This window comes from Chroicocephalus ridibundus, chromosome 8 (assembly GCF_963924245.1).
Source record: "Chroicocephalus ridibundus chromosome 8, bChrRid1.1, whole genome shotgun sequence".
In the NCBI taxonomy this organism is placed as follows: Eukaryota; Metazoa; Chordata; class Aves; order Charadriiformes; family Laridae; genus Chroicocephalus; species Chroicocephalus ridibundus.
This window is the reverse complement of record NC_086291.1, coordinates 51,419,764-51,438,290: the sequence shown is the minus strand read 5'-3', so window position 1 is coordinate 51,438,290 and position 18,527 is coordinate 51,419,764. Positions and strand designations below refer to the sequence as shown.

Genomic DNA, 18,527 nt, shown 5'->3' with positions numbered 1-18,527 from the left:
TTTTTTGTTTGTTTCAATCTGAATGAATGGTTAAGAGTTGGAAGGGACCTTAAAGATCATCTAGTTCCAGCCCCTGTCATAGGCAGGGACACCTCCCACTAGACCAGGTTGCTCAAAGGATAGCCAGAGATCTATAAAAGTTAACCCACCATATGTAGCAGAGATCAGTGCTACAGTGGAAAACAGTATTGTGCCGAGGGTGCCCTAAAGGTGAGTGCAGGGACTGTAGCGTTATTTCCATGCTGCAGCGGGTGTTCGGGTGTTGACTGGTGCTGCTCCCTTCAGCATCCCAGTGCCAGCCAGCTCCTCTGCCCAGAGGTGTGCTCCGTCTGTTAAATGTGCTCTGTGAATTTGCCCTGAGTCCTGGTTCATAACCTTTTATCATGTTAATCCCAGTAATCGCTTCTGTATAAATGTCAGGACTGTTACCTCTATCTAGACCTAAGAAAACATGGAAAAGCAGTGGTGCGTGTCTGCTGCTTCGCTTTGCAGAAAGCCTGACAAAATGACTTAACGTCGCAGAGCGTAATGCTTTGATAGCACAGTGAATGTCAGCAAAAGGCACGTAGCAAGATTCTTTCACCTCCTTCCTGCTTCCCCTGCTCCTGACTTGATTTCATGAGAAGACCATGTTAAAACATCAGTAGCAATTGGAGTGGGATGTGGGGTAAAGCCGTCGCACAGGGAGCTGTGTATTCTCTACGGACAGTTAATAGCACCCCAGTGTTTCCTTTGCGCAAACTGTTTGTAGCTTCCAATCGCTTCTGCAAATCACGGCCGATGAGAAAATGAGAGCGAAGAAATTATCAGAAGATTATGTGGTTAGTGGCGTGGCTGTGCAGTGTCTGATGTACCACAGGGCTTTGCCAGAGACCGAGACAAATATTTTTTAATTGCTTGTTATCTGGCACATCTAATTGCCAGCTGTATCCAGTCTGTAGACTTGGGTATTGATTCCACAGCTGAAAGATTTAGGAAAAGAATGAATAATGTTTTTTTCATGATTTTTTTTTTTTCTTTTTTAAACTGTAATTTGCCAAATAGCTTCATGCACCCAGTCTGGTCCAGCACACGTTCACGTTGTTTAACTCATCTAACTTCTCAAACAGCTGTGGTTGGAAAGAATGTTAATACAGTGATTGGTACAGCTGAAAAGCAGTCAGGGGTTAGGGAAGGGTCCAAGCCGTGGTGGGATCTGTGTTTACTAACTTCCCTAAGGATCTTAATCCAGAAATTTATTGTTGAGAACAGTGTTCGCTACCAGTGGTGCCGGCTCGTCACTGAGCTGGGGTTACTGCACGACCAGAGGTATTTGCAGGGCTGAGCCATGTTACTGGAGAAATGTTCCAGGTCTGACTGGGTAAACAGCAGCTCTGTCCCGGAGAAGGGGAGGCAAGCGACTGCAAAAACAAGCAAGTTCTCTTGGGGGAAGGGTCTGGGGTAGAAAGTAAGTGGAAACTTGCATTAGAATAACTCATGTCATTATGAACTTAGTGTCGAAGAAATGACCATGCTTTCACCGAGACCCGTAGCCTTGCTCCGGACTTCTTCATTGAATGGGGAATCATACTCAGTCTGCAGAATGGTTGGTGGTGGAGGGCCAACCTTTGGAAAGAGATTAATTAATGCAATTAAATGATTCTTCTTTTTTTTTTTTTTTTTTTCAATCAAGGAATGGAATTACTGAAATGCAGTTTTCCTGGGATTTTACCTGCCGGCAAGCTGGCAGCAGAAATATAAAACCTTTCTGCTGCTGGTCCTGAAAAAGCAGGATTGCAGCACCCATTTTGTGCTGCCTGCCCATGCCTGCACGCACACCAAAATGCCACAGCAGGACCGACCTCCTGAACGTGTTCAAGCCTATGCTGACCCCTTTATTTTCCATCAGTGTCTACTTCCAGTTGCTGTGCGCACGCTTTTGTTCAAGTTTATTTGTGCCTAGGGAAATGTGGTGATTTCGGCAGGTCGGGAAGCCTGGCGTGGCTCTGGCAGGGCAAAGCGGGGTGGAGGAGCTGTGGCGCTGCTGTGGTTGCCTTCTTGCTGCCGACTTCCATTCTCACCTTTCCTGCCTTGGACTCGCCATCTGGCTTGAGGAGCAGCTCTGAGTAGGGTTCCCAAAGCTGCTGTTTCAACATCTGGTTTTGGCACTGGAAGGATTTAACCAAAGCAAACTTCACTTAAATTTGGCAAATTCTGCAGTCACGTAAGCCAAGGGTTTGTAATAATTTTTCGCTTTGGAAATGAGCGTGGACAGAACAGTTGGCGAGTGCCGGGGCTTAGTTAGGTAATTCACATTTGGTCTCTTAACCAAGCCTGGTTCCCGGCCTTGCAAAGGGGAAAATCAAGTGGTGCTTGGGTGGCTTGTTGCCTGGGAGCTGCCTTGCTCGGCGGCAGGAAGAGCCTGACCACGTCGGAGCTGCGCAGGCTGGGGCACGAGTGTGAGCACCTGGCGTGGCTCCAGCAGGGCGGCCGTGCCATTCCTCATCCCCCGGTTGGCTCCAGCTCTGCTCAGGCACCTTTCCCAGCACCATGTGCAAACTGAGCAGTAAACCTCATCCTCGAGCACTCTTTCTTTTTTTTAATGTTATCCCTGTTCCTTCCATTTAAATGTGGATGTTGTAATTACGGAGTGCAGAATCCTAGTTTTTAGAGATCTGTGACCACAATAAAGTGAATCCAGAAACCAGACGAGTGGTTTCATTTACTACCATTCTAGCTTATTTCCTCCCCCCACGACCGCTGTGCAATACTAAAGGCTTGGCAGCAACTGAAACCAGCTGTCAAAAATGTTTCTTACCCCCACACTTTTAAGTTAATGATGTTCTGAAATTAATGGTGCACTAGACTAATTCTGTCATCTCATTTTGATGGACTCTTGGTCTCTTGCAAGTGATGTTTGCCAACTGGCTTCTTTGTTTTGAGGCAGCGTGCTAAGGAAGTGGATCCCCAGGTGCCAGGTACTGTACATACGTATACATTGAAAACATTTTTTTTTTTTCTCCCCTGAAGTGTTTACAGCTTTAATTTGGTTGGTATATTGTGGTTCACCAAACAAGCTTTCAGGCACGTAAACCAGTAACTTTTAGGAGCATCATGTGCAAGACAGCAGTGGATGAGGTTTTCCACTTCTCGGAGCTGGGAGGTGTCAGCCAGCATCTCGTGTCTGGTTGTCACATTGCACTGGAAGTGGCTTCGGCCCCACGCTGGGCAGAGAAGAGGCACAAGCCTCGGCGGCGGTGCAGAAAGTGGCCTGTTGTGGTGAAGAGCTGAAGGAGCTGAGTTTGATTAGTTGAGAGAAAGGAAAACTGGGAAAGGTGACAGAGATCTTCAAGTGTATGGAAGCAGCAGAGAGGATGGAAATTAGCTGTTCTCTGTTTGCTGTCTCCACATGGATAGGACAAGAAGCTGTTGTTTTATGTGGTGGGAAGGAAGATATAGGTTAGACATGAGTAAAAGTCTTCTAAATGTACATATGGAGGAACACTGGGCTGGATACCTGGAGAGGGAGGTGGAGTCTCCGTCGCTGCTTAGACAGGCATCTGCCAGAGGTGATTCTCACAGTCATTTATGTCTTGGGGCAGGTGGATTTTCCACACTTTCTGTACTTCCATGACTTAGCCCGTTTTTCCTCTCCTAATGCAATGCCTGGATTTATGGCAGGCAGCTCATCCAGCTTTCTCTGTTACTGAAATTTTGGAAGGAAGCTCTTCACTCTGCCAGTGATGAATCCATTTGATTGTCTGCTGTGGTCTGAGGCTCCTGGGGAGATGGTCCCCTGCTTCCTCCTCTCCCTGGCTGAGTACCAGAGGGAAGAGTGGGATAGTTAACGTCACATTTCCATCCTTGACAGGGAAGGGTTACCTCTCAGTGTGAGCTCTACCTGGTTTCCATTCTGGAGAGGTGCTACTGTGGAAACCTCCTTAACAGCAGATTTTGGAGCCGTGTCCTGATGGAGAATAGAAAATGTGCCTGTACTACCCAAATACTTTTTCCCCCGTCCCAAGTTATACAGCCCAGAGAATAAGACAGATTCATAATGGAGATGAAAGTTGACATCTGGGTTCACTTTCCATAGAGGATGTTCTCCATGGAGAACAGTGAGAGAAGCTGTTAACACCAGCTGCAGATTAGGGATGCAGCAGGGAATTATCCTGCCTGTGGAAATCAGTTTAGTTGGAAGGATCTTGTGGTGTTGGGCACTGTTGGGCTGTGAGTGGTGGGTAGGACAGTGTTGGTTTGATTTTGTTTTTCCTTGGATTTTAAATACAGATGCGTTTTCCTAGTAAGCATCAATAGATGTAAAAATATGAGTTCCTATCTGTGTTGTAATACTATTTATTAATAGAATCTATTTAGAATTTTGTCATGTTTTGTAGACTTGTAAGAGGAGTCCCTGTCCCAGACAACTCTTGCATTAAACAATCTGTGTAGCTGCGGGGTAGGTGAGTGGAGAAAGAATGTAAATTTATCGGGCAAGTCTGGCCAAACAGAAACCATCATCCTGCATGCAAAGCATGCAGGAAAAAAAAAAAGGTGTTATACAGAAAAGGGGATGTTTTCTGCTGGGTCGGTTTGGGAGCTCCCTGTTGGTTTGCGCAGCAATGCCCATGCGTGGTTTGGAGACACGAGAAGCTCTTGCAGAGCTCTGTCTTCAAACCCATCTCAGCTCCACGCTGCCTCTGCCACGGGCACTGCCGGCGGAAAGTATTTTCATCAGGAGTGATGTAGTTTAATGTAGTTTAAGCTATGTTTTGGTATCAATTTTTGCTTTCCAGGAATACACTTGAGCTAGAATTAATCAGCATGACAATGTGGTGAAAACAATTTAACCCAAATATTTGATGATGTTTATGATTCCCAGCTGATACTTACAGTCTTTCTAAGTGTGACATGAAGCTTGCCTGTAATGACAAGTCATGGCTAATGACATTGTTTCTCCAAACAGAGAACAGAAACGACATCACGTTTTAATTTGACGTAGAAAATCTAAACGGAATATACTTTGAATTTGCAAAATTTCTGGGTTTGACAGGGTGCAGATCAAAAAAGTTACTCTGTTGAAATTTGCCAAAAAATCCGCAAAATCAAATCCATGTTTTCACTTGTCATTATCTGTCGATAGTGTTTCAAATGCCAGGGCAGAAGTAGGAAAAAAAAAAAAATCAATTTTTTTCATAAACACTTTTGTTTACTCTTTATAAGCAAGGAAGAGGACCTGGAAAAGGAAAAATGGAAATTAGGTTACAAAATACAACCTGAAGTCTGTGGGAATTGGGTACCTGCCTGTTTGTAACCTATTAAAAAAAATAAAAATCCCTGCAAGATGCCCTGCTGCTTTTATGTATTTGGAGCGGGCCATTTGGTTTGGTTTCCTTGGCATTTGTATTGCAGGCTTCTTCAGAGAAATAAATTCACAAGTGTTTGTCTGTCATCACATGACAAGTTATGGAGCCTAGATTGATGTAATCAACAACAGACACACGTCAGAAAACTTAATGTGGTTCAGAAGAATACAATATTTTATTAATTCCTCATTTTGTGTGTGTCTGTGTGTGTGTGTGTTTTAAATGAGCCTCAGGGGGTTCTTAACTTCTGCCAAGAAATAAGAATAATTCGTACAAGTTTATGTTTAACTGCGCCACAACTGTGGTGGAGAATAGCGAAGTTAGGTTCCCCTTAATGACAGATATCTTCATAAAGAGCCACTTTTATTAAGAAAGTTAAAACTTGTTGTGCATTTTAAAGTTATTGCTCCTTATACGTCAGTAGCCCTGTATGAAATTGTTGTTAAATATGTAGTAAAATATTTAGATTGATGGATTGTAGAACTATTTGAACTACATGTGTATGAGTACAAAATTTGCACACCTATTCACGATGTTTTCAGTAAGAGCAAATCTTTCTGAAAATCTTTAAAAGCCTGGGATATTTTTTGTTTTGGGGGGTCTTTTTTATTTTAATTTAATGCAATACGCTGAAGATACAAATAATAAAGCCCTGCTGATGTGGGATTGAAGCTATAATGGGACTAAACACAAGCTGTCTGTTGAAGAACAGTATCTTAAAACTTGTTAACCACTGGGTTTCACTTTTAATCGGAACTGGTGATCTTACACAAAATGACTATGTTGTAGTTAAGGCTAAAGGTAATTTCAGTGAGAAGACCAGCTAAAAAAGCAAATTAAACGATGCAGCAGATTGTGGCAAAAATTCACGTGAAAATGACACAGTAAGTGTGTATCGCTTTTCCTGAGACTGAGGATTGCCGAGCAACTAGCACACGGCACTCAGCTGGCAGATGGCATCATGCTAGACTTTTCTGTGTTCAAAAGGGGAAAAAACCCAATGAATTGTTCACCAGCAAGAAGTAACTTCTTGCTTTTCAGCAGCGTGGGCTTCATCAGCGAAGTATGGATTAAGCTTTACTTTTTTAACAACTTCGGTTGTTGCCTTCTGCCTTGGGAAGTGCTTAGCATGCTTTGGAAACCATAAATGAATAATGTTGCAGTAGAACCTGGTTAAGCTGCGCTATCAGCTTGAGTGTTCTCTCAGAGGAGTTTCTCAAGTCAGAGAGAAGGTGAGGAGCAGCCTTTTGTGAAGCTCAGTGTTCTCTGTGATTTGGGACTGTGCTGTCTCTTCTGGCTGTGCTGCTTTAGCATCTTTATTGAAAGAAGGGTAACCAGTTCCTTGGAGTGATAAATAACAGCTTAATTTGCCCAGAAATGAATGATTTTGCTCTTCTTGCGCTGCCAGGTAACAGAAATTTACCATCTAGTGCCTTTGAGTTGCATGTTACAAGGTTCATGCATGTTTCCATACTCCTTGACAGATTTGTTCTGAAACTCAAAAGGTGTAAAGTTTGAAATAGAACTAATATTAAACATAGGTTGCTGCAATTGATCAACCGAGATTTTCATTTTTTTTTTCTTTTTCTACATTTTGTTTTGCAGGTATTCCTTTGGTAAGTGAATAAAAACGAGAAAAAATCTGCAGTAATAATTTATTGATGCATTTGTGGGTATGTAGCTTTTACATTACTCTAACTTGCTTTCTCTGTCTTTCTCTTTCAAATGTTTAAGGTTTGATTGTCTCTGTTCTCTGCCTTTCAATGAATTTCTTTGAGCTCGTATGCCCTTAAGGAAGGAAAACTGGTGTAAATTCTGTAAGTTGCGATTGTAGGAGACTTGGTGGAAGGGTTGTGTAAGTACCACCAGTATCGTTATGAGGGTGACATTAAAGACAAATAGTTAAATAAGCCTGAGGGAACCAAACAAAGTGAGGTCTGAAGGACATCCCCTGGGAGGGAACCTGTTCCCCCCAAATTCCAATTCCCTTTCCGCTGGTGATTTGTATGAAGTTGAGAACCTCTTACTCATATCATCTGCTTTTCCGCAAGTGTGAGGTGCAGATATTACTCCTTTGGAGGTCTGGAAAGTTGATTTGTGCTTTGCACAGGTTGGGGTTTTTTTTTTTAAGCATTAAGTACTCCAACCCACAGCTGGAGTCTAAATGGAAAGTTAGAAATCCCAGTAGAAAATGTTCCTCTCTGTGGAAATATTAGGAAAGCTGTTAGTGTGCTTCTGACTTCCTGGGAAGTACTGCCATGGCATAATGTCTTGAAACAGCCTATTTGCTCACATTTTCTCATCCCTTCAGCCAGGTGCTCGTGCTGTTGGATGGGTGGATGGAGAAGGATACTGGGCCCTTGCGGGAATGAGAAGGAGATTCATATTCCCAAGTTGTCACTAGCCAGTCACAAATAGAAATTTAGTTTTTTTAATGTAAGGCACAAGAACAGTTAAAGTCCATTTGTGTCAGCGTATTATGGAGGCTTCCCTCCCCTTCTCCTTCAGGGAATTGCATCCATCTCCTTGTTTACCAATTGATTGTTTTGTTTTAATCAGTTGTAAGTGGATGTACTGCTTTAGTTTATGTGGGATCATTGAGATGGTGCTTCACCAAGTGGAGAGGTGGAGGATTATGGAGAATTGTTTCCACTCCTGTGTGTTTTAGATAATTCCAAATCAGATGTGGATTTTTTTAATCAGCTGGACAATATAAATCCACGCTTTTGTTGGGTTAGTGAGGACAACCATCTTAGTTTTAACACAAGTTACTCATCTTCTGTATATGTTTTCCAGGTTGTAGAAAAACTGCTTTTCAGAAGTGGTGTTTTATCTTTCTTTGGCCTTTCTTTATGTCCCAACTGGATAGCCACCCTATGAGGATTACTGAAGTCCTTTGTACGCAGTAGGGTCTCTCCCTTCCTTGTTTTTGGCTTAAGGGCTACTTCTGAATAAGATGAATGAGATGTAAATCTTGAGTTACTTTTGTTAGAATACAGGAAAACCACAATATTTTTGTTATAATATAGCTGAAACAACAACATTGTCATCCATTGCTGTAGAAGTACATTAAATATTGCTGAGCTCTGGAAGCCTTATTCTTTGGTAGCATCTACTTCAAAGCAAGATCTTAAAAAAAAAAAAAAAAAAAATTCCTGGAGAGATCTTTGTAAATGCTGACTGTTTCCTATTCCCCTCCAGGAAGTGTGCTTTTTTTGAGACATCTTAGGATGGATTTTGGTAGCCTCTATTAAAACTGCAGGCTGTCCCTATGAATTTTAAAGAACTCCAGAGTCTGGAAATAACAACAAGCTGTTAGGCCAAATGGGATCAACTGGTATTGCCACAGGTTTTGCTCTTTGCTCTTACTCCTGTCAGGTAACAGTTATTAAAAACACTCCTCACTTCAGGGAATGAACCGCGAAAAACAGCCATGCAAGGGCTTTCACAGCGCAAAGCACCGGCTGCGTTGGACTATTTATCTTTGAAAGGTGAAGAGGTGCTCGGCAATGCAAATCCTGGAGTGGGCGCCAGCTTGGGGGTTAGCACTGGTCTGAAATTAGCTGAGCTGTAATAACTTTTCAGCTTTATTTATTGTTGTTCATGTATAAATTTGGCTTTAGATGTAGCGTGACGTGTTTCAGTGAGCACGGAGCAGTTTGACATTGGGTCCCTCCCCATGGACAGGCACAGCTCAGGCGTGCGAGGTTCCCTGCCAGCAGGCGGGAGCGCTGGGCTGGATCGTCACTTTTCCTCCCTGTTTCTGGCAGTGCAGTGCTCTGGTTGCTGAGTGTGGACTCTGCTCTGGTGAGACTGCTCGATGGCTGGACTACGCTGGATTGCTTTGGCCCTTCCTAGCGGAGCTGAGGCTGCTGGGAGTCTTGGGAATGGATGGGTGGATGGATGGATGTCCTGCCTGTCCCCGGTGGAGCACACCTGCAGGGCCAGCAGCCATGCTGTTCCTGGAGACGTGGCTTTCATGGCAACTTCATCCTTAGCCTAAATCTTCTCCTTGAGCTTTGGTATACCAAGGCCTTTCTTCCTTGGCCCCTTCAAGCTACTTTCGAGGTGCCTTGGTGACCTGTGTGTGCCACCGTGAGCCACCTGGCCTCACTCAGTGCCCTTGGTCCTGCCTGGCTCAGCTCCAAAAGTGGCAGGTCTCCCTCTCTGTGAAGGATGCAGCTGTGGTGCTGGGACTAGAAAGAATTGGCAAGGTCAACTTGTTATTTTTTCCTTTTTTAAAATTAAGGACATCTTTTCTCTTGGCTTAGAATAAGACCAAAGCTGCCTCAGCAGATTTGTGGTGTTGACAGCTTTGCTGTTTCTGACTCCTTCTGAGCAAGGATGCGCTCTCCGAGAGCAGTAGTTCCTGATGATGCTTCAGTCTGACATACTCCCAAGGACTTCTTTTTTTTTTCCCCAGTGGAAGCCTGATTTTAATATAGTGATTTATTATCTCTGTTCTAACAGAGGCTTTGAAAAAGATGATGCTCTTTTACAGGCTTTCTTGTCTTCTTTCTTCTGTTCTACCTTGTTATTGTGTTAAGGAGCCCCAGATATTCAGAAGGCGGTTTGATGGCCCTAAGTCTTTCCTGAGATATCAGTGAGGAGATAAGCAGAGCTGCAGGAAAGCTGCAAAGATTGTGTGAGTTGTAATGGACAGCCCCATCTCTCTGTAAAGTAAAAATCCAGGTGTAGTGTGGAAAATGATGTAACTGTTCAGGGAGATTCTGACTCCACATCGTCACCTCCATGGCCGCCGGATACCTCTCAGAGTTGCAGTCTGGATTCCCAGCAAGGAACCCGCAGAATAGACAGAAATGTGTCTGTTTACCTTTTGGCTATCAATGGGATCATTAAACGGAAAGGACTGAGAAGCAGCTGATCTTATTTGACTCTTGATGCACAAAAGTGTCCTATTTGGAGCCAAAGCAAATGTTTCCTTGGGGATTGTTCCAGAGAGCCTTGCTTCTGCACTCTTTGCAGGCCAACTGTATGGCTAGAATTAGAAGCATATTTTAAAAATAAGAACTCTTCCCCCCCCCCCCTTACAGTAAACTTTCTTGTTAATTTTGGTATGGAGAGAAGACAATCACTGAAGGTGGAATTAAAGTCCTAGTTTTTTTCCATTATGTGTAAACATGGAATAAGCAAATAATTTAGTTCATACCCATGCCTGCCCCCTAATTTTATGTTGCGTCTATTATCTCAGAATTTAAGATGAAATGTGTTTTGATTAGTAGTAGAATAAAAAGTTGAGAGCCGAGTGTACGTAATTCTCCATTACTTGTTAAATCCTCACTCTTTACTTCAATGCAAATTGTTCCAAGGAGGATTTTCTTTTAAAAGGTCTTCAGGGATCTTGAATTTTAGATGTGCACTGACATAAAATTAAATGTTAGAGTGCACAGCTGGGGTTCTGGCTTTTGCTGTACAAGATTGAGATGTTTCTCCTTTTGTGAGTGCATGTTTCCACGGAAGAGGTGAGGTTTTCATATTAGTTGCACTACACTAGTGAGCAGCGCTGTGGTCATGGAAGAAAATGAGAGTACGTGGAAATGACTGAGGTCAAACTTCACCAGTGCAGGTCCAAAGCTTGGTTTAAAAGTATACCGAGATGGGGATGTGTCTGGGCTGAACTGTGCCTGGAGCTAACACCATGATTCCTGCAGATCCATCTGCAGTGTCTGCCTGGTGGGTGTGAGGTTGCCCAAGTGTAAGAGAATTCACTGGCAGAAGTTTGCTTTCTTGCATGGCAGGACATAAGTATCCTGCTCGCAGCCGGTGGCACTTGTTACTCCGGTAGCTCGCTGTACAGACGGCACGTGGGAGAGACACTGGCAGCAGGACATGGAGAACGGGTTGGTCTGTGTTATTCCTGGAGAACTTTATTCTGTTCACAGCAGGAGACCGCGGAGCCACGGCGCGACTGTCCCAGTGAGCCCCTGGGAATCGCTGCAGGGTTGAACACCCAGATGGCCATAGGCTGCTATTTATTCATTCTCCCCCCATGCCGAGATGGGAGGGATGGGGTTGCTTACTGACTGTTCCTGTTCCTGGCTAATATTGTGATCTGCTGTTCCTATTTCTCGTGTAAGAGTGGGAAACTTTTCTCTCTGTCTTATTAAATCTATTTTTCAAGCTGTCACTTAACCAGGTCTAGTGACAGAGTCGGATGTTTATGTGGCCCTGGACACTTGAACTCTGGTGTTTTCAATCACAACAGCACCTTTTGCCAGCCGTTGTGAATTAAATACTCCTCATGACCTTTTACCCTCGCCGCTCTTAAATTCATGCTTTAAAAACAGCTTAATGAGGGGTTTACTGGCCCAATTGGAAGTTTTTATTAAAACCTATTAGTGTGCTAGAGTAGCCTGCCTGAAGGAAACGATTAGCCCAAAGCAACTAAACTCGGAGCTGGCCCCTAGCCACACCAGGTTTTCACTAAACTGTTTCCAGACCCATGTTTAACCCTAACACTGCAGCTTGCATGGTATTCATATCCTCTGCTTTAATTTATAGCTTGTCTGATTCTCTCCCCAGCCTTTCTCAATGTTCACGAAAGCATTTTGTTTTAATGTAATTAGAACTGTGTTAAAGGGCAACGTGCCTTCATTCAGGCCTGACTCGTTTGAGAGCCTCAATTAAGTGGAAGTGTTCCCCCAAAGTCCTCTGCTGATGCTGCCTGGGGAAGGGGCTGCCCTACAGACGGGGTTTAGAGCCTGCCTGGACAAAGCCATGATGCTCCCAGGGCCTCGGTTAAGCTTCCCTTGAGGAGCATCCCCTCATCAGCTCAGTGATGCAGCTGCGTTGGCGGAGCACCCTGGGGTTTGAAATGAAGCTGTGTTATCTGGAGGACACAGACTTCGGGATAGCACGCTGGAGCTGGAGGGTGGAAATCCCAGCTGGTTTCTGCTGCTAACTTCCCGTTAGATCTTAGCTTGTTTATTCGAACTCCTTTATTTTATATTCAGAACTGATCCAGTGGTTCTTGCCCATCTTAAAAATAGACTTTACAATGCTACTGAAGCCCTGCAGCCATTATCTTTGTGTTCTTGTGCTTATGTCTCCATAGAGCTGAGAAAAGCAGTCCAGAGCTCCTACACGTTAAGAAAATTGCTGTAGCAAGTCCCATGCCCCCAAAGTGCTGGACGACTATCAACTTTGTACATATTCCCTCCCCATCCGTGCGCCTGGCTGCTTGTCCAGGCTTCCTGCAATGTATCCTGAAACCACAAGGCCTTTGGAGAAGGGACTTCCAGTGCTTTTTTTTTTTAATATATATATATACATATATAAATAAATATATTTGGCCCTTGCCAAACAGCTTGCCTGTTTGTAGATGTCCGCAACTACTGAACTGAAGGCATGAAATAATACAAAACTTCTAAGCTGTATTTAGTGTTTTCCTGGAGGTTTTCTTTGTTGTCTGGCTGCTGATAATGGTACATACCCAAAGTGATGATACGTCACCCAGGAGTCACTGATGTATGTACTGAATGCATTTGTCAGGCTTTATGTTTTTCATTGCTAGCCTGTAATCAGGGAAGGCAAGTTGAAGACTGAGACATAGACTCTTGCTTACAGGACCTTGTTTTAGCCTGTGAAGAAGCCAGATTCCCCCATAATACAATTACAGTTAGCAAATATAAAAACTAATAGAAAAAAAAAAAGGGGTCTTGGCCATGTACCAACTAGGCTGCTGTTGAGGTGACAAAGGTTTAGGCTCTGGGATGCTTTTTGAGCATCATAAAGTGATTTTCTATAAACGGAACACAAAACAAAAAGCAACTGGTCCCTCTCTACACCGTGCATTTCCTGAGTGTCACCTCCTGTCTTTATTTTTACTGGCATATGGATGCACCAACCTTGGTAGGTACCTTTTAAAAAGAATGTTTAAGGAAAAATCTGCCATTAAAGTTATTACTGTAAAGTAATGCCTTTGATTGCGGCAATTATGCAAATGATTTTAAGGGATAAAATACTTCTTAACAAGGACTGATGTAAATGATGGTGCTGCAATGAGTGCATAACTTCTTCAAACAAGATCTTTCCATGCAAGTAATTTTCTTTCAGCTGTTTGCCGTGTTGCCTGGATGTCGACCTGTGTAACCGATGACCGGCCTGCGGATGTGATTTTATTTTCTCTTAATACAGGAATGTAAGTGGGTGGAATGGGAACGCTGGTCTTGCAGAAACTGGGAAACCCTTTCCCTAAGCAAATTATTTCTCCACAGCTCTTGTGACTGACTTTTGTCCTAGCCTTAATAAAAAGGAAACAAACAAAAATGCTTTTTGCAGGCAGAGATTTTCGTCAGAAAAAGGCGAGTTGGACTGGGTGACTAGCGAAAGTGGAGCTCTCCTTGATTAAGGCTCTTGCCTTAATGCATTGCCAAAGTTAAGTGAAATGGAATTTCCTCCATATTAGTTTTAAAGCGGAGAAGTTGGATCTTTGTCCTCCATAGTCTGGAAGAACATTGACCACAATTTGAAGGCAAGCGTGGTGTGGCTGAGGGACTTAGCTCCTACTTCAGTCTGTGGTGTTTAAACTAAGCTTTTAGCGGAGCAGTGCTGCATGGCATCAGTTATGAGAAGGTTTACTGTTTCAGTTCAAATTATTCCCAAAAAGTGTCTATGGACAGTCAGTGCCTTGAGTTTGAACTAGGTCAAGGATGTTCTCCCCATATTATGGATTTGTTGTTATTGGCCCTCCTGCAGCTGGCATATATAGGCATAAAAGCCTTTATAAAGTCATGACAGTGAGTAGTTGTGGACGTAGAGCAGCCTGGCAGGGTGCTCCACACGTAACATGAGTACTGTTTGTGCTCAGCGAGGTAGCTGAATTGCTGCATCCCTTTGAAACCTCAGCATTAAAGGTATCGTGGAAATGCAAAACGAGTGTGCGCGTGTGTTCATTAGTGATGTGTCTAGTCTGCTTGAAAACCTGTGTTGTCGGGAGAAAGCTGCGGGAATTAAAGGTATAAAGAGGTCTTGAAGGTCTGGTAGCACAGATGTCATGTAGGGGTCTTGGGATGCAGTGGATTACAGGATACTTTGTTTAGTGGGGGCTTCAAAAAGGGGCACAGCCTGCTGGAGGAGGCAGCAGCCTCTGTCTCTGCCAGCCGCGGCCACAGGCAGCCCCGTTGTTCGGTTGGTGCTGGGCTTGCACGCCAGCGCCGCGTCTCCGGCCGGCGCTTGGATGCTATCACGCACATCGAGCTGGGGTGCCCAGTTTGGCTGGAGCAGGTGTAGTCATTTGCAATTATAATCAGAGCTTCTGTTTTTTGCAAATCTGTGTGCAAATAGCAAGGGTATTGTATTCAAAGCTTCATAACCTCCGCGTTTTCTCCTGAAACGCATTCTCCCCTTTTGGCTGCTTTTCCTCCTTTATAAGGAAAGGATTTAATGTGCTTAGGGTGATGGTGTTAATATCTGCTTAGGTTCGTATCCTTTTAGCTAGATTCTAACAAAAGAAAATTTGTATATGTGGGCATTTATTTTAAATGTGGGCATCTTTGTCCTACGAAAAAGACAGTCCATATTAACTTTAATTGCTATAAATATGTAAGAGTGCACCTATTCACAGATACACCTGAACAGTTTGGTACTGGCCCTGAGTTCACTTGTGTGCGTTATAAAGCCAGCACTTGTTCTCCTTATCTTGCATTAGTGTCTCTGCTATCTGCTATCCTGAGCTTACGTCGGATTTGTGTTAAGCCTTTCCGTTAAACTTGGGACTTTGTGCAGTGTTCCCAGTTGCGGCTTCCTGTGCAAAACCAAAAACAAGACTAGGGTTAATAAAAGTGCCAGCACACTTTAAAAAAACCTAAAATCTTCATAGTAGCCTTTTCATAGAGAGGTGCATCTGAACAAAGGCTCTGGCTCTGATCACGCTCAAATTTTTGAGGAGGATTTGACTTATGTCCAAACATCCCAGCTTGGACTGATTGCTACTTGTTTGTATAAAAAAAGAAGGCATTTCTTTTGCCAAAGGATCCTAAAAGCTTGTTCCAAGCTCGCTATAGTCAAGGGAAATGCTGCCCACTGCTGAAAAGTTGCCATCACTTGGGGTGAGGTTTAGCACTGTCTGATAACACATGGGGACATTGCACAGTATGAGACAGAGTAACCCAAACACAGTTCCCGCTTGTTTGGGGGGAGTTTAGGAGGTCAAATGTGATTACCCAGTTGGAGTGTGGCTGGGAGACGGTGATTAATTCCCCCAATACTTCAGAAAAGCCTGTGGGAATTTTAACGACCCCAGTGATAAGACTCTCAGTTTTGTGCATCATTCAGAAAAGCGGAGCTCTACCTGCCCAGCGCTGCTGTGACACTGTCTGGGCTCAGATTTGGGACCGGTTCAGCGGTGAGGAGGGATGGGGAGATGCCGTGCGGGTGAACGTGCCATCTGCAGAGCTCCCATCTGTGTCCTACAGCACAGATGGGTTTCCGAAAGGTAAGCGGGCAGGTATGACCGCTCCGACCTTGCTCATGCTGGGGGGTTAGCAAGAGGTTGCAACGTTTGTACTGACTGTTGGGAGTTGTTGCTTCTCCCTCTTTTGGTTCTTCCTATTTAATTGTGCAAAAGCCACTGCAAAACTGTGGCAAAGTCTTTCAGCAAGGCTAGCCTCATACCATAGCCATAAAATTCTTCCTGTAAGTACTGTCCTATGCGATTATTTTTTTCTTTTTGCTCTATTTTTAAAAACAAAACTCAGGCAACTCTTTGAAATAGGGTTTTGTTAAGTGTTTAGGCGGTTGCAGAGGACGTCGGCTTTATTTTATGTTCTCAGCTCATTTATGGGTTACTGCTGGTTTTTCTGCTTCTGAATAGTACCTTCTTTCTGGCCGTAGCGCTCACCTATGTGTTACCGTGTTTGAAGGATCTCGAGCATGCTGCTGTGAGCTGCCGAGCAAGAATAATGGCACTCTTGTTGTCCCCGCGGTATTTGCCAGTTGTCATAAATGCCAAGAGTCAGCACAGCCCGGGCAGAGACCATCTACTTGGTTTTAACTTGTAGAAGGCAGTCAGTTCTAATGAGTATGTCTTCCAAGCCAGACGGCCAACATAAAAGCATAATACACCTCAAAACTGGGAGATAGATAGTAAAGTTTTTTCTGATTTTTAGTGAGAAAGACACACTGGGGAGAATGCAGTGAAAACAATGGATTAGCTCCATGACAGTGCTGGCTTCAACAGGCTGACACTTCTCAGCAAGGTGCTGTTTAAATTCACTGTGATATCGCCAGGCTTTTGATGGAAGGAGGATGAGAGATGGGCAGAGTTGTCTTCAAGGCGTGCTTCGATCAAAAGTTCAAGTCTGGCATGGGAGAACAAGTTTTATTTTTATTTTTCTATTTTTCTGAAGTTAAATAAACCTTGATGTGCAGAATAACCCCTGAATAATAATAATAAACTGAAGGACATCCAAGGAACTGCTGCTGGTTTTATTTTTCATTAACCACACTGTCATTTCTAATGTTCATCTGATTTATCTATGTCTGGTTAACCATTCAGATGCCCTTTTTCTGACCTGATGTATATCACATAAAAAACTTATGGCAGTAATTTATAGAGGGTGATTACAGCTCTGAATGTAAAGTTTTGGAGCGCCATTCTTCTTGGGGATGGTGGGCCTTTGTTGGGTGTTCCCGAGGTATACGGTAGAATTACGAATTAAAGGGTTGGGGCCTTGGGACTTGGCATCTCTGGGCAGCAAAAGGAAGTTGTGTGTGAGCTCTGAGGAAGGTCAGTGAGAGTGTGGGCCCTTTTTAAGGAATCCAGCTCTATCGGGATATTCTTCATCCTTCCTTTATTCTAGACTTGATCCGGAGTGTGGAAGTTTGAGTGGAAGTCCATAGATTTTGGATGCTTTCCGTCAGGAATGTCTGATGAGCAGAACTGCACTGCTGTTTGGGTTAGGTTAAGTGGTCTACATCTTTTGTCTTTTTTAATCAGTCGTAGGATTTGAAAAGCTCTCTGTCTGGAGAATGATCAGCAGACCTGCACTGTACTCTGAATGCCTCTGTGCTGCTCAAACAGAGATGTGGAGGGAGCAGTAACAGTATTGCAATAGAAATGGCATTTTGACAGGAGGAAGAACACTTTAGTATTCCTGCCCATTTGTATCTGGTAATAACTTTTTTTTGGCCACGCATTAAAAACCAGTATTAATCATTGACTTGACCAATAAAACAAAGGGCCGATTTCAGGACACGTATCCTAGCGTGCTCTCATCTATTCTTATTGTCTCCTTTTTCTTGCTGGGAGGAGGAGTGCTGTGTGGGGTGGTTTTTTCCCTTCTTTTAAGTCATCTTTCTAAGGGTATTTATTTGACTGTTCAATGCTACTGAGGGCTAAAGAGGTTAATGTATTTGTGCTGGCAGGGTCCTTTTTTGAAGCCTGTGTGTTTCTTCACAAGTCTGTATTTTGAAGTTTATTGCATTTGCTGTGTTCACTTCACGCATAAAGACCGGTAGAAATACTGACGTTGGGAAATGGAGTGAGAGCCAGAGGTCAAGTTTGATCTTCCTCTGAGTGCTGGGCTCCTTGATCTCCCCGGAGCAGGGAGTAAGCTGTCACTCTTCACTGTCTTTGCAGAAATTGATGCAAAAGTGAGTGACCACATGAATGGAGCCGTCGAAGGATTTCTTCTTAAAGTTCCTTTGTCCAAAAATGTTGTTTCCTTGAAATGGAGATTATTCGTGGGAATGCGTTGGCTTGAGCAGATTTCTGGATCGGGAAAATGAAGTCAACGTTTTTGAAATTGTTGTAACTCTTTTTGTCTTGCCATCCTTGAATTAGAAAAAAGTGTGCCGTAGTTCAGAGAGATTTTAGCATATAGAAATTTAGAAAGCAATTGCACTTACTATAGCACAAAATGTGCTTGCGGTAGTGTGTTTGTGCATGCGATAAAATAGAACTGTGCAGCAGCTCAAAGCCAAATTCAGATCAAATCTGTAGGTTTAGTAGCAACCAGAAATACTGCATTTCCTTGCCTCTGCCAGATTTAAATGTGAGCGAACTGACTCATTTGTGTGAAGAAAGTGTTTAATGACTTAGCATCATTTAAAACCTGTATCTTTGTAAAAATTAATGGGATTTGACTGCATTCTTGAGCATCATCTGAACTTCATATTTCGGGTAAAATCATTCCAGGAACAAATGTGCAAAATTTGGTA

General features: G+C 43.4%; 1 protein-coding gene across 1 annotated transcript in view; it reads left to right on the top strand.

The window, feature by feature from the left end:
• Positions 1-18,527, top strand: part of LMF1 (lipase maturation factor 1) — a 263,087-nt gene that overhangs the window by 18,531 nt on the left and 226,029 nt on the right. Inside the window, exon 3 of the mRNA XM_063345009.1 lies at positions 6,951-6,961. Within this exon, the coding sequence (XP_063201079.1) occupies positions 6,951-6,961 (11 nt within the window). The remainder of the gene's footprint in view (positions 1-6,950; positions 6,962-18,527) is intronic.